This window comes from Muscardinus avellanarius, assembly GCF_963383645.1.
Source record: "Muscardinus avellanarius genome assembly, chromosome: 20".
NCBI classification, from domain to species: domain Eukaryota; kingdom Metazoa; phylum Chordata; class Mammalia; order Rodentia; family Gliridae; genus Muscardinus; species Muscardinus avellanarius.
The window spans coordinates 9,174,918-9,191,540 of record NC_137806.1 but is presented as its reverse complement, the minus strand read 5'-3'; the positions used below and the strand labels follow the sequence as shown (position 1 = coordinate 9,191,540).

At 40.3% G+C, this 16,623-nt stretch overlaps 1 protein-coding gene across 1 annotated transcript in view; it reads right to left on the bottom strand.

Moving 5' to 3' along the window:
• Positions 1-16,623, bottom strand: part of KIF5B (kinesin family member 5B) — a gene marked incomplete at both ends in the record, with an annotated part of 52,305 nt that overhangs the window by 12,172 nt on the left and 23,510 nt on the right. Inside the window, 12 exons of the mRNA XM_080717191.1 lie at positions 1,789-1,932; positions 4,562-4,768; positions 6,719-6,787; positions 7,493-7,686; positions 8,497-8,645; positions 9,202-9,347; positions 10,025-10,129; positions 12,267-12,391; positions 12,561-12,648; positions 12,937-12,992; positions 15,555-15,603; positions 16,072-16,176. Coding sequence (XP_080573317.1) covers positions 1,789-1,932; positions 4,562-4,768; positions 6,719-6,787; positions 7,493-7,686; positions 8,497-8,645; positions 9,202-9,347; positions 10,025-10,129; positions 12,267-12,391; positions 12,561-12,648; positions 12,937-12,992; positions 15,555-15,603; positions 16,072-16,176 — 1,437 coding nt within the window. The remainder of the gene's footprint in view (positions 1-1,788; positions 1,933-4,561; positions 4,769-6,718; positions 6,788-7,492; positions 7,687-8,496; positions 8,646-9,201; positions 9,348-10,024; positions 10,130-12,266; positions 12,392-12,560; positions 12,649-12,936; positions 12,993-15,554; positions 15,604-16,071; positions 16,177-16,623) is intronic.

Below are 16,623 nucleotides of genomic sequence, written 5' to 3'. Positions count from 1 at the left end.
TGTGTGTGTGTGTGTTGTGGCACTGGGGATTGAACCCAGAGGCAGTTTACCTCTGAGCTATACCCCCTGCCCTATTTTATTTTTTATTTGGAAACAGAGTCTTGTAGGTTGATGAAAGTTTCAGTAATTGCTGAGACGGTCCTTGAACCTGTGATCCTCCTGTCTCAGCCTCCGAAGCAGTAAGATTACAAGTGTGCACCACCACACCTGGCTTGTTACCGTTTTAATAAAGTGTAGTTTACTTTTTCCCTTCCCTACTTTAAAACTTAAGATGTAGCCGGGCGTGGTGGCGCACACTTATAATCCCCGCGCTTGGGAGGCAGAGACAGGAGGATCGTGCAGGGTCGAAGCCAGCGCGTGCTGGCTTAGGAGACCCCGCTTCCAAATAAAAATGTAAAAATAGGTCTGGGAGTGGAGCCCGGAGGAAGAAGGGCTTCCAGGAACCCCAGTACCACCAAAAAGAAGAAGAAGAAAAAAAAACCTTAAGATGTTAATGCATGCATATAAGGATAAAAAAGAATATAAACCTAAACAAACTGATGGATGATTCTGCCCTTTTAATCGCGGAGCTTCCTCTTCGTCGGACCTCTTCAGTAAAACTGTTAATTGTGTGCAAGTTCAGTTTAAACTTTTCAAATTCAGAGGATCTCAGGTGCTAAGGAAGGATGGCTTTAAGCTCAACAAGGAAAAGCCGTGCTTACTGTGTATTCCTGGTTCTTACACTAATATTCTGCGTCACAAGTAAGAGTAGCACTCGGGAATAAAGGAACAACACTGTCTTTTTTCCTGCTGATGTGAATGTCAAGAAAATCTTTTGAAACTAAGCCGCAAAAGCAAGGTCGCAGGATACAAAGCTAAGTACAAAAGCCCGCCATCTTCTATTTGTCTACAATGAATAACAAGTGTTGCTTTCACTAGCAACAAAAGGAGACACAAGGCAATGCCTGCGCCCAACATGGAGTGTGGCGGCCTCCACAGGCCTGCCTCAAACACTGATGCGCCGCAGAGACTTACTGAGCAGGCCAAGTGGCGCAGCCTGTAATCCTGGTACTTGGGAGGCTGAGACAGAACGACCACACGTTCAAGACCAGCCTCAGCAGCTTAGCGAGACTCAGCAACTCTCAACTGGCTACAGGGTTCAATTTATTATCTCCCCACCCCCATGTAAAATGATAAAACAAAAACGGGGGGAAAAGGATTATTTCAGAAAAAAAAAAAAAAAGTCATATAATATAGCAAAATCAACAACTGAGATGGGCCTACTGGTGCACAACTGCAATTCCAAGTACTTGGGAGGCCGAGGAAGGAGGATCACAGGTTCAAGGCCAGCTTCTGAAACTTAAGAGAGATCCTGTTTCAAAGTAAAAATTAAAAAGGGTTGGGATATAACCTGGGAGTTAGAATGCCTTTGGGTTCAACCTCTAGTACAAAAAATAAAAAAATAAAAAAAGATAATATCCTCCATACTACTATATTAAACTATTTGTGTGCAATGTTTCATACTAAATTTTAAAATCTTAACTAAGCAGTACTCATCCCAGTCAATTATTTAGGAGTTCCTTCCTTGAGCTAAGCTTCACGTCGCTCACACTGAATCCACTGATACACAGGGCCACTTACTGAACACCCTATCCGAGTGCCCCTTATTCGCTCCCTCCTTCCCCATCTATTTACAGGGGAGTTAATACCATCTGACACAGTGGCTGTTGCGGATGGGACAGCAGGTGTAAAAAGTAATGCAGTGTGAGACGCAGAGAGGTACACGCAGCACTTAGCTGCCGTCGTCACCTTGACGTCGTTATTCCCCACGGCAATCCCTATCTCTGCAAGGTCTTTCAGTAACGATGCCATCATCTCAGCTGCTCGCTTCTTCTGGTGGTTGGTCATTTCCTTGAGTTTCTGAAGCTCAGCATCTATACTCGCTAAAGTTGCCTAACAGAACCGAAAACAAGAGGCAGAGTTAATACTAAGTGAAAATGTATTTCAAACATTCACGGCTATTTCAAGTCTTTACCTAACTCATACAAAACCATCTTTCATGCTTTCATGTTCTTGAACTATTGATGAAATTATGAGCCAGCTCCCATCACAAGCTTAAGTATATTTTAGATTTCATAGACTATGGAAAGTAGCCTTATTATAAATACCTCAGTAAGAGCTAGTAGTTTATACTAATTTACTAAATCTTGAGACTGGACAATGTTCTCTGGCTAGAGATAGAAAACTTCAAAATTAGATATGACTATCACTTATTACTAGGTTATTTTTGAAAATTAAGTCTGAGTAAATTAATGTTAGATTGGAACGATCAGGAAGCCAGGCATGGTGGTGCATGCCTGCCATCTCAGTATTGGGAGGCCAAGAAACAGGAAGATCACAGGCTGGAGGACAACCTCAGCAAGAAGTGAGGCTCATCAACTAGTGAGACCCTGTTTCAAAATAAAAGCCAAGTGTGATCGTGTACACTTGTAATCCCAGCATTTGGGAGGCTGAGATCGGAGGATCACAGTTCTCAGACAACCTCAGCTACTTAGTGAGGGCCTTTGTAACTCAGGTAGCTCGGAGGTAGAATGCTCCTAGGTTCCATCCCCATTACTGAAAACAAAACAAAACAAAACCCCCCCAAAAACAAAAACCAAACAAACAAAAAAAGAAACAAAACAAAACAAAAACTAGGGCTGGGGTTGTAGCTTAGAGGGAGAATGTCCTTGGGCTCAATTGCTAGTATCACCCCCCAAAAAAATTGAAACTAATAGTTTTCTACATAATCACTGTTTTCTTCATTTATACTCTATATGGTTATCAGTGAAAATAGTCTCTTTTATTTTTCAGTGCTGAGGATGGAACCCAAGGTCTTGTCCATGGCTAGGCAAGCATTCTACCACTGAGCGACATCCCTTTATTACTACTTTTGGTACTATGATATAAACAATTATCTAGGAGCTAGTGTAAATTATACTGCTATCTGAATTACTATAATTATAAGTTTAAAAGTTGGCTTACCAGCTACAAAATCACCAAATATTGAAAAGTACAACCCAATCTGGCCCACCTGAAATCTATTCTATCACAGTTCAGATAAAAGCATTTGAAATAAAACAGATTTTTAATTAGTATATTTTAGTAATGATGCTATCATTTCAAGTTGTTTCTTCTGATGAGTGTCAACTTCCTTAAATTTCTGAATGTCGATAAAGCACATGTTCACCCAGTTTAATCTGGTTCTAGTTTTCTACTAAAAGTCTCATAATTCTTCTGCCATAACTACCTCCAAGCTACACTTCCAGTCCTTAAGTTTTGGTTTGAAACAGGGCTTTGCTAAGTTCCCAAGGCTGTCCTGGAATCTGCGACCCTTCTCTCTCAGCCTCCCAAGTACTGGGGTTATAGGTATACGCTGCTGCTCCTGGCTGACCATAAAAGTTTAAGTTGTCAGGCGTTTTTTTTCTATCTATTGAGCAATAATTCTGCACAGGGTTTCTAACTCTTATTATCAAAGTAGTGCTGATTTCAGCTTCACAAACAGGACAAGGTAAACAGGGGGTACTGATTCTGAGGGCGACTCTAGGTGCTGACTTCTAAATACAAAGCTAGCATTAACAACACCAAAATGCCAGAAGGCAGGTCACCGACGATAACAACGATACGATCACAGCTATGTACTGTGTCTGGCACCTGCTTCAGGTCGGCAGCCCCTGACTGAAACTACCTGTTTATTGCAACAACAAGTACAAATTTCAATCTATTAAAGAACCACAAGGAATATTCTATGTAACTGTGCCAGGAAGGGCAGTAGAAATTTAAGAGATGAAACAAATTATACGAAGGTGCTGGGTGCAATGGTGCGCATCAATAATCCTAGTACTTAGGAGGCTGTAAGGAGGATCGCAGGTTCCAGGCCAGCTCAGCAACTTAGCAAGACCCTCTTTCAAAAAAAAAAAAAGAAAAAAAAAAAAAAAAAAAAACCAACAACAACAAAGGCACTGGGGTGTGGCTTAGCAGTAGAATGCCCCTGGGTTCAATCCTTAGTACCAAGAAAAAAATTCTCCCCTTTAACATGAATACACAGCCGGGTGTGGAGGCCCACGCTTGTAATCCCAGTGCTTGGGAGGCTGGGACAGGAGGATTGCGCAGGTTCAAAGCCAGCCTAGGCTACTTAGTGAGGCTCTCAGCGACTTAGTGAGACCCTGTTTCCAAATAAAGTATATTAAAAAAAAAAAAAAGGTCTGGTAGTAGAGCCCGGAGAAAGAAAAGCCCCTGGGTTTTACCCTCAGTACCACAAGAAGAAAAAAAAAACAAAAAAACAAAACAAAACAAAAAAACCAAAAAAACAATACTTAAGTTACATATTAACAGACCATTAAAAGCCAAAGTGACAAAGTGATAATCCTCTTCCTCTACTTCTAAGACTTTATATATAGAGGAATTTGATATTGATATAGTAGTCCCTTGAGAATTGATGCTATCAATCTTAGACTAATATATAAATAATTACTTAAATAATTTTGCAATGAAGATTACTTGTACTAAAGTACTAAGAAAGAAAAAACACACGATATCCTACCGATTTTTGATTCAGTTCATCACTAAGCAATTCATATTCTTTCGTTTTGTCTTCAACTTCCTGAGACTTCTGGTCATAATTGACAGCGAGCTCCTCCAAGGCCTGTAAAACTTCTTTTACTTCTTCTTTAGAGGCATCGTTTTCTGCTTGAAGGCGATTCAGCTCGGCCTGCATGTTGTCTTGATCCCTTCTGGTGGATGCCAGGAGCTACGTGAAGGAAAAAAACACCAACTCTCGCTGTAAGCACGCAGGTTGATAAAACACATCTACTCGCCTCATCACTTGCGGGGCACAAGGGGAAGTTCACGAACTGTGGATGCTGGTAAGCGTCCAGACTTTACTCGAACATTCAACAGATTTGCCAGGTCCCTTCTCTGCGCAAGCGCCAGGGAAGTAGTAAAGTAACCACTATACTTTTGAGGACTCTAGCAAAAGAGGAGACAGCCACATAGAAAGTAGATGGAAAGATAGGGCCACAGAGAGGAACAGGGCAGATAAAGTGGTTAGCAGTATATTTCTAGAGAATTCACAGGGAATTTGGTTAAGGAGAGGTAGACTGTAGTCATTGCTAATTAATATAATCCAAGAAAAAGGTATTCGAGACTCAAGAACACAAAAACAAGAAATTAGATGTTCAAAAGAATCACTCTGGGCAATACGGGGCAACATCTGTGCTAGGACAGTGAAACCCGGCACTGACATAAATAAAATTTTAACTGGAAGACAGACAAGGCTCGTCGGGAGGACACTATGACCATCTAGTCAGTGGCTCTTTTAGTGAAAACATTTGGAGATGTTCAGGTGTTTTGTTGTTTACAGTGCCAGGCAAGCACCCTCGGACTGAGCTACACCCTGTCCTGTGGGGGTGTTTACAATGGGAATTAAGACATTTAGGAATAGGGGTCAGGGAAGCGAAATGTCCTATAATGTAAAACACAGAGCAGCAAAAAATTATCTAAAACATCAACACTGCCCTTTGAGAAAAGTATTATTGAAATAACTATAAAAGCCGGGCGTGGTGGCGCACACTTGTAAATCCCAGTACTTGGGAGGCTGAGACAGAAGGATCATAGGTTCATGGCTAGCTCGGCTACTTAGTGAGGTTCTCTGCAACTTACTGAGACCCTGTTTCAAAATAAAGAATAAAAAGTAGGACTGGGGATGTCACTCAAAGGTAGATGCCCCTGGGTTCTATTCCAGCAGCACAAAAATAAATAAATGAGAAATAACCATAAAAATGAACTGACTAGTGCTCTTTCACTGACAGTGACTATCTCTTTAATAAATAAGTAAAGAAATAACTATAAAGATGAGCTGACCAGTGCTCCTTCACTGATGGTGGCTATCTGTTGAGCTACACTGCATTTATTTCTCACCCACTCCTCCTCCAAGAACTCAAAAATCAACTTTTTCAATTACCCCGTGCTGTGCTGAGTAAAAAAAATAAGAATCCAAATTAGGTGACAGGAGATAAAAGAAATGTAAAGGAACTAAGATGAAAGTAAAGATGGCAGAAATGAAGACTGGATGCTGAGAGAGAACGAAGGAGTAAAAGCTATTCAGGTGACGTACTCAATTCCCACAAAAAAGAGCTGTGCTCAAAATTATACCCTTTAGATTTAGATTGAACATAAAAAAAATCCTGTTTTATTTTTTTCTCTCATATCCATGTATAAATATTTTGCACTGAGGGAGAACAAGAATAACAATGTACTTTCAAGCCAGTAAAGTAGAAGAAAAAAAGAATCTAGTAGATGTTAAAAAACAACAACAGCATTTTTTAAAAGATCTCATTTCTCTTCTAGGTTAGAAGAAACTCAAACTAAAAAAATTCGATACTGCTGGGCACGGTGGTGTACGCCTCTAATCCCAGTACTGAGGAGAGTTGAACAGGAGAACCACAGGTTTGAGGCCAGCCTCAACAACTTAAAAACCCTTCCAAAAGGAAAAAAGAAAAGAAGAAGAAAAGAAAAGGAAGGGTGGGGAGGGCTGAGGGTATAGCTCAGAGGAAGACTGCCTCTGCGTTCAATCTCCAGCAACAAAGAAAGATGACCTTCAGTACATTTAACTCAGTAGATTCCTTTATCTTTTATATTTAAATGATAATGACAAACTATAAAGTTTCTTGGAAACATGAAAGGTATTTATCCAACTCACCTCTTCCTGATCTAACATTTGTGTCTTCAGTTTCTCTACCAGTTGGCTCTGCTGGTTAATTTCTTCATCCTAGAGTATAAAAAATATATCCAGCAACAAAGTACCTCATAACCTGGTTTTGGTTCCTAATACAAATTTTAAAATATACTCCACCCAAAATATTTCTAAGTCCTCTCCAAACTCAACATAGCTTAATGTCTTAAAATTTTGAAACAGAAGGAATTTTTCAGTTGTCAACAATAACAGACTATAGGATAAGAAAAACAGCTTATGTTTATGAAAGCTATTAAGTACTTTAAATGCTAAAAATGTTTAAAGCTTTTATTGAAAATAATGGTTATTTAGCCACTTCAAACATGCTATGCCTGCATAAATACACAAAAATACCAACTTGGCCTTTCCCTTCCGTTCCTGATCTGCCTTTTTCCACACTGCTGATGGTACTGATTTCAGCAAAGCCAGCAGGTCTGCTCTACTCGATTCTGCTCCCCTTTGTCTTTTGTGAGGATTCTCAGACTCCTGATCCTAACATTCACTTCACTGAGAGCCACAGGCCCCTAGAAGTTCTGGCTGGGCAGGGGCAAGGACATATCCTCTCCAGCAGCCTTCACGTGGAATGCAAACTGACACTTTCTATTTTCGTAATAAAATTTTAAAGGTTAACCCAAATCAGGGAATGCACAGACGGACCATAAGGACTCCTCTATTATTAAATCTGAAATCAACAAGCACATCAATGTTCTGAGACGAAGCAGAGCTCAAGCGAACACCGACCTTGTCGTCCAGCTGTTTGTACAGCTTGGCGATTTCCTCCTCGCACTTCCTCCTCTCGGCGTCAGTGAAGCTCCCAGCGACTCCGATGGTGGCTGCCGGCTTGTCGTTGGTGATGGTGATGTCCTTGTCCACTGCAAACGCCTCCAGGTTGGCCTTCTCTTTGTCAAACTGTTCATCAACAGGCACCGTCTCCCCTACATAAGACCACAGAATGTGACTAGAATCCGTGTGTAAACTGCTCTCGCTGCCCGGGTCTTTCCTCTCTGCCCAGGGCTGCGGTTACGGCTCTTGCTCCTACCGCATTTCTTTGTTTCCTTCACTGTATTTTTTTTGACTCCAGGATTTCTGGCTGATTTTAAAATTGTTTCAATCTTTGTTTCTTTTTGGTGGCACAGAGGACTGCACCCAGGGCCATTCTACCTCGAGCTACACACCAGCCTGATAGTTTGAAACAGGGTCTCATGGAGTAGCTGAGGCCGGCACAAACCCGAATCCTCCTGTCTCAGCCTCCCAAGTCCTGGGATTACAAGTGGGCAACACCAGGCCCTGCTTTCTCCCTCTTTCTTATTCAATTTTATTTTATTTTCTGTGGTACTGGGGATGGAACCCACTCCAAGCCCTGTTTTATTCCTTTATTTTGAAACAGGGCCTAAGTTGCAGATGACCTCACTAAAAGTTGCTAAGGCTGGCAATGGCCCAGGGTTCTCCTGCCTACGCCTCCCAAGTACTGGGATGGCAAGCATGTGCCACCACGCCCAACTATCTTTAATTTAATTTAATTTTAGCAGCTCTTATCAACTTTCCTGTCTACTAAACTGAAATTCACACATAAGAATCGCCTTTGATCTCAGTATGCTGTGACTTTCTACCTGTCATCTGTGTCTTACATTCACTTCAGGTGAAATCACACTTAACCTACGAGGCCTCCGCCTTCCTCTGGTCCCTAAACGCTCTCCATCTACGGTGGCGCCCGCCCCTCGCTGAGGCCGCGGCCCGCCTCCTACCGCTGCGCCAGCGGCTGAGCTCGTTCTCCAGCCATTGGATGGTGTTCCGCAGCGTCTTGTTCTTCTCCTTCTCTTTTTCATACTTCTTTTTCCACTGTTCTGCAGTTAGTTCTACATTAACACAAACTGTGTTCTTAATTGTTTTGGCCCTAAAAAAAAAGACAGAAAATAAAGCTATCATGTAGAGTTGTTCTTCATAATTCACCTAAATTTCAGTCATATTTAAAACCATGTATATATAGTAAAACAAAACAAACAAAAGAAGCCCACTAAAGATTTATATTTTCTGAATTGATTTTCAAGGCTAAATTAAAAAAGTAAATCACCACTAACGGTCAAGGTTACCATTACGGACTTCCCCAGACGGCTGCCACACATACACTATCTGAACGGATCAAGTGTATCAACAGGCTGAGCAGAAGGGCGCGCCTGTCGTGCGTGTACTTTATCCTGCTGCAAATGCTTATTTTCAATAATGGTAAAAAGTTTCTCACATCAATTTGACTAAAGTTAATACTGACTTTAATTTATATAAAAACTTAATAAACCTAAGCACCCTAAAACAGATCTAGCTTGTATTATCTGTCTCTAAAGTAGTTAATAAGCTATTAATATGCCCTGATTTGAACTGTACCTATCAGACATTAATAAATTTAAGAAACAAAAGATGTTTCTATTTAGGCTTGATATTTCTTAATGACAAACCTCTGGCCAAACAGGAGTGTGGACTTTGTTTCCGATTCATTGTATGACGATGGTGAGCAGCAAATTACAATCGTGGTTCTACAGTTGCCCCCTAATGAATCTTGAAGAATTCTTGTCATTTTACTATCTCGATATGGAACATATGTCTACACAGAGAAATAAAAACATAAAAGATGGATGAGATTCTATATAATAAAATGTCAGTTATTTCAATGACTTTAACTGCTTGATGTCAAGATGGGAACCAGTATATACATATCAACACTATAAATCTTTTTTTTTTTCTGGGCAGTTCTGGGGACTGAAACCCAGGAGTGCTCTGCCATTGAGTTTGAGACAGGGTCTTGCTAAGTTGCCCAGGATGGCCTTGAACTTGTAATCTTCTAGTCTCGGCTTCCCAAATACTGGGATCGAACGTGGGTGTACTAGGCTTAATATTATAAATTCTTTTCTTTTTGGTACTGGGTATTGTACCCAGGGACATTCTACCTGTGAGCTAAGCAAAGTTGCTGAGGCAGGTCTTGATCCTAAAATCCTCCTTTCTCAGCCTCCAAAGTACTGGGATTACGGGCGTGCACCACCAAACACAACTTCAATTCTATAAATTCTTAAAAGATGTGGATGTATGCCTCTACCATCTTGTATTCCATTAAGATTTATGGCTACAATACACCAATAAAAAAATTTTTTTAAATTCTTAAAAGACTACTTTATGCATACTGAGTCAAACACAATGAATCATCTTCTCACTCATGAATACAAATACTTCTCTATGTAAGTAACCCCATAAAATGACAGGGAAACAAAAGACATGTCTACTTACACTACCCTCGGCCAGAGCAGAAATGACATTCCCAAGCGCAGAAAGTGACTTGTTGATGTTCTTAGCCTCGTCCAGCACTGCACCTTCTGCTCCAGTTTTACTGACCTAGATATCCCAAAAGAATGGAACAAAATCACAAGCTAAAGATGGCTTTCTTTGTATTTTCTGAAACATGCACAGATTATCAACGATCTGGTAGAAAAGAGAAGACCATGAAAAGCTTCATGAGGCTGTTTGCCAAGCATTTGCTCACGGTGCTACCAGTCCTTGAGTGCTGCCCTTCTAGGAACTTGGTCAAGTAGCAACTGCATACGGATGTGGTTAGGATACATGAGGTTTGTAGTTCATTAACCTGCTAGTTCCCTTTGCTAGTGAATCTGCTAGAATGTGCTAAAGTATAATGTTTATGTTTTAACTGTTTAAGGAAAGTAGACTAAGTTTAGATGTACAAGCAAATTTGCTTGTTTTAAAACAAGGTAAGCCGGGCGTGGTGTCACATGCTTGTAATCCCAGTGCTTGGGAGGCTGAGACAGAGGAGAGTCTCACAGGTTCGAAGCCAGCCTCAGCTACTTTGTGAGACTCAGCAACTTAGTGAGACCCTGTTTCCAAATAAAGTATAAAATAAGTCTGGAAGTATAGCCTGGAGGCAGAAACACCCTTGGGTTCCACCCCCAGTACTACCAATAAACAAACAAACAAACAAACAAACAAACAAAGGTAAAATGTCCAGAAACCTATGATAGAGACTGAGTTTAGATACACAAGCAAATTTCCTCCCCCTCCCTCTCCCCCCTCCTTCTCCTTCTCCTTCTTCTTCTCTTGGTGGTACTGGGGGTGGAACCAGGGACTTTCTACCTCCGGGCTATCCTCCCAGACCTATTTTATATTTTATTTGGAAATAGGGTCTCACTAAGTTGCTGAGAGCCTCACTAAGTAGCTAAGGCTGGCCTCGAACCTGTGGTCTTCCTGTCTCAGCCTCCCAAGCACAGGGATTACAAGCATACGCCACCACGCCCGGTGTCAAATTTGCTTCTTTTAAAACAAGGCAAAATGCTAGAAACCTATGTTACAAATAGGTTAAAATAATAGTCACCTACAGAAACAGTTTCTCAGAATTTGCAAGATTAGAGGTAGCCTTTGAAAGACATGTATAAGACTTTTGAAAAGGTAATAGATGTATCAGTCTATGTCAAAAGAAAAAGTTAGTAGGGCAGAAAGAATGGTAACAGAGGTCCATATAAAAACATTCAAATTTATTCTGACTTTAAGATAAACTAGATTATAAAACTATAATAATGAAATAAACACTCAAAGGAAAGAAAAGAATCTACGTATACTTAATTGGACTCTTTGTATCCATGGACTCAACCAGCTGAGAATGGAAAATATTTGGGGGGAAAAACCCATTTGTATAAAACATGTATCTAAGTTTTCTGGTCATTATTCCCTAAATAGTTAAATATAACACCTATTTATATAGCATTTACACTGTATTAGGTATTAAAAGTAATTTAGAAATGACTTAAAAGTACATGGAAGGCTGTGTGTATGCTACATACAAACACCATGCCATTTTATATAAGGAAACGAAGTATTTTGGTATTCACCGTGTGCTGTGTGTTGAGAGCAATCCTCTGTGGCTAACAGAGGACTAGCGTGTGACCAAATCAGAAAGCATGAAGGCATAGTTACCACTTTTACTCAGCAATACAAATGAAAGAGATAGAAAAAATGAGTAGGAATACTTAATAAATTTTTTTGTGTGTGGTACTGGGGATTGAACCCAGGGACATTCTACCTCTGAGCTACACCCTCAGCCTTATATTTTATTCTTTATTTTGTAACAGGGTCTCACGAGTTGCAGAGGACCTCACTAAGTAGCGGAGGCTGTCCACGAACCACGATCCTCTTGTCTCAGCCTCCCAAGGACTGGGATTACAAGCGTAGGCCACTATGCCCAGCCCTTAATACATTTTTTGACATATGCTGAACAAGTTTTCAATGAGAACGTACATCTTAAGTCAAAAGTAGCACCGCCGGTTGAGCCACAGGGGGCCAAATGAAGGTGGAACACAGGATTCAACTTCACAGTCATAGAGCACTGCTGTCAGTTATACTTCTGTTTACCAAACCTAATTTTACAGGTTGTGAAGATGCAACAATGAATACCACTTATGGCCAAACTCAAGGTAAAGCAAAAGTAACTTCTCTACCTGCCAGAGCACATAAAGAAAGACTTTACCTTCTCGCTGCCAGCTAAGTCAACCAGATAAAGCTTCCCACTCAGCTTCTGCTCTGTTTGTGTGTTTTCTTGCTTTACATTAATGAGAAATATACTGTGACTCCTGGAGCTATGTTCATTCATATCTGCAATGAAATTACACAAACTATACATAAGTAAATTTCCTAAGCCATTATTTTAATAAGAAAAGTCTTACAATTAACCAATTGGATAAGGACAGCCAGTTACTCTCTTACCCTTAAGGACAGAAGCCTGACTTACAGCCTAACCAGTGTTACTAAGTTATCTACTTACTTGTAACTGCTACGTGTCTATTGGATTTTCCTTCATCTATGGTATCCATAACTTCATCTGGACTACATACAAAACGCTCTGTGCATCCCTGTGAAATAAATGCACATAAGTATTCGTAAAATCGATTACAGGGCTTTTCTGGTACTGGGGATTGAACCCAGGGGCATTCTACCCCTGAGCTATACCCCCAGTCCTATTTGTTATTTTTATTTTGAAACAGGGGCTCACTAGTTGGTAAGCCTCACTACTTGCTGAGGCTGTCCTTGAACCTGTGATCGTCCTGCCTTAGCCTCACAAGCACTGGGATTATTAAGTGTGTGCCATCGCGACCAGCTGAGTTTTTCTAAATAACCATTCTCTAATATTTTGTAAGTACCTTCACATAGGGAACTCGATTTTTGTCTTCATGAACAGAAAGGTTGGTCTTTGAAACTGAAACATAAAAAAATAATAATATTAGCAACATTATCCTAAACTGTAATACTATTAATATAGTTGACTGGCTTTATCAAGTAGCCTAAGAAGACAAACTTTAAAAATATAAAAAAACTGCTATTAAAGCAAGACTTTGCAGAAACAGTAGATTTAAAAAGAAGCAAATGTAGCAATCCAGCATTTTAGATCCACTCCAACTTTACCACTCACATTTTATAAGCAGGAACACTAAGCCTGGGCAGTTCAATTGTTTGCATAAGGATTCAAAGCGAAGTGGCAGCTCCTAGGAGATGAAAGCGAACTCCCTTCTAACGCACTAGCCCGCCCTCCTGCCGCCCTCTTTTTGTGGTGCTAGGGATGGAATCCAGGGATATTCTACCTCCAAGCTACACCTCCAGCCCTATTTTATTTTTTGTTTGGAAACGCAGTCTTGCTAAATTGCTGAGGCTGGCTTCCAATTCACAGTTCTCCTGTCAATTGTGAATCCTGTTAGTACTCCCAAGTACTGGGATTACAGTAGGTGTGCACTGTCATGTTGAGCTTAAGTCATTTTATACTTCAAAAAGGTATTCAACTAGGGCTGGGCGTGGTGGCGCATGCTTGTAATCCCCGCGCTTGGGAGGCGGAGACAGTAGGATCACGCGGGTTCGAAGCCAGCCATGCTGGCTTAAGAGACCCTGTTTCCAAATAAAAATGGGTCTGGGAGTGTAGCCCAGAGGTAGAAGGGTTTCCAGGAATCCCAGTACCAAAAAAAAAAAAAAAAAAAAAAAAAAAAAGGTATTCAACTAAAACCTTAAGAAGAAAAACTTTTAATGTCCATTTTTTTTTGTGGTACTAGGGTTGGAACCCAGGGGCATTCTACCTCCAAACTACACTACACCCCCAGCCCTATATTTTAATTCTTTATTTTGAAACAGGGTCTCACTGACCCTGTCCATTTCTTATAACTTAATTTTCATATATAAGTTACTAAGAAATGATCTCACATCTACTACTAAAAAAAGCAGGGCACAGAGGTGCACACCTGTAACCCAAATACTTGTGAGGCTGAGATAAGAAGATTGCCAATTCAAGACTAGCCTCAGCACCTTAGCAAGACTGTGTTTTATTTTATTTTTTTGGTTTTCTTGCGGTACTGGAGATGGAACCCAGGGACATTCTACCTCCGAGCTATACTTCCAGCCCTTGTTTTTATTCTTTAATTTGAAACGGTGTTAGTGAGTTGCAAAATGCCTCACTAAGTAGCTGAGGCTGTCAGCAAATCCAGATCCTCCCATCTCAGTCTTCCAAATGCTGAGATTATAAGCATGTGCCACCACACCTGCTAAGACCCTGTTTTTTTTTTTTTTTGTGGGCCTGGGGATGGAACCCAGGGGCATCTGACCTCCGAGCTACAACCTCTGACCTATTTTTTATTCTTTATTTTTGAAACAGGGTCTCACTAAGTTGCGGAGGGCCTCACTAAGTAGCTGAGGCCGTCTGCAAACTGCGATCCTCTGATCTCAGCCTCCCGAATGCTGGGATTATAAGCATGCGCCACCACGCCCGGCAGTAAGACCCTGTTTTAAACAAAACAAGCAACAACAACAACAACAAATATACATATATATATCTTAGGATGTGTCTTAGAGGCAGAATGTTCTTGGGTTCAATTCCTAGTACTAAACAATAAAAACTAATAGGTGCATTTTTCTGTGTGTCTGTGCTTGTGAGGACTAAACCCAGGAACATTTGACCTCTGACTATATTCGCAGCCCTATTATTTATTTATTTATTTATTTATTCATTTATTTATTTATTTATTTATTTATTTTTATCTTTTTTGGTGGTACTGGGGTTCCTGGAAGCCCTTCTACCTCCGGGCTACACTCCCAGACCTATTTTTTACACTTTATTTGGAAACAGGGTCTCCTAAGCCAGCGTGCGTGGCTGGCTTCGAACCTGCACGATCCTCCTGTCTCTGCCTCCCAAGAGCGGGGATTACAAGCGTGTGCCACCACGCCCGGCCCCCTATTTTATTTTTTATTTTAAAACATAATCTCACTAAGTTGTAGAGGGCCTCACTAAATTGTTGAGGGGGGCCATGAAGTTGGATCCTCCTATCTAGCTTCTCAAATACTGGGATTACAAGCTCAAGCCACCATTCCCTGCAAACAGGTGCCATTTAAAACTGGTCAAAGGGCCGGGCAAGTGAATTCATTCAACCCCCCACCCCCGCCACTTCTGAATGGCATGGGGCTTTAACTGTCTTCTATATTTCTATCTTTTTAATAAACTTCTTTAAATCTTAAAAAAAAAAAAAAAAAAAAAAAAAAAGGAGCCGGGCGTGGTGGCACATGCTTGTAATTCCAGCACTTGGGAGGCTGAGACAGGAGGATCGCACAGGTTCGAAGCCAGACTCAGCTTCTTAGTCAGACTGTTTCCAAATAAAGTATAAAAAAGTTCTGGGAGTATAGCCTGGAGATTGAAAAGCCCCTGGGTTCTACCCCAGTACCCCCAAAATAAATAAATATATAAATAAATAAATCAAACTGACCACAGAACAAGATTTTGACTTACCATCTAATAGGTCCCTTATCTTATCCAAATATATTTCAAAATATGAAACCTAAAGGAAAAAAAGATCAAACCATTAAAACCAGTTTATTCACTTACTTGTTAAATATTTAATGATGTCTAAGTACCTGGCACTATCTAGACTAGCAGAACAGTTAGAGATAAATCAGCCATAATCTACATTCTAACAGAGAAACAAATTGTGTATTGCTTAACACATTAAAAGCAATATCCATTACATACTGTCACCTAAAATAAGTTAGACTCAGTAGAGTAGTAAGAAACTTTGAATTCTCTAGTAAAACCAACTCATATACAGAAGAAAGGTGAAGATAAGGAGAGTTAGCCAACTTACTTAGAGCCCTTTAGGAGACAAATAAGGGCCAAGGTCATTACTTCAATGATCATCAACTACATTTGTCCATAAAAATAACTTCTTAAATTCCTTCAAGAAGCTAATATTTAATGTATTTTGAGAACAATTTTAGGTGTAAAATACAATTTTCTCCCCAAAATTTACCTTAATATGAAATTCCAAATTTTCATCCATAGAGTAAATATAATTAAAAATATCTTGCACTATTCTTGGAATAATTCCCATGCCTTCTGGATCATGAAGTTTACCCTACACAGAAAACAAACCAGACTTCTTAAAACAAACCGTAAAATATGAATTAAAAGGGAAAATATTCCATCTATCACACATCACACACAACGCTGCATACCGACCATCTCAGCCCCTTGTCATGAGATCTAAGTTCATCAGGAGATGAGCATTTTTGGGAAGATCTTGCTTAGTTTCTTTCCATTTACCTCCACGTTGTTCCTTCTGCTTCATATCAAAATCATGTCGATGCTAGGAATATCCTTATTCGCTATTACCTCAGGAAAAAGAGCATTTATACTCTTCCATCCATCCATCCATCCATCCATCCATCCATCCATCCATCCATCCATTTCTGCAGTATTAGGGATTGGACCCAGGGTCATTCTACCTTTGAGTTACACACCCAGCTCTATTTTTTATTCTTTATTTTGAAATAGGGTTTCACTAAATCGCAGAGGGCCTAAG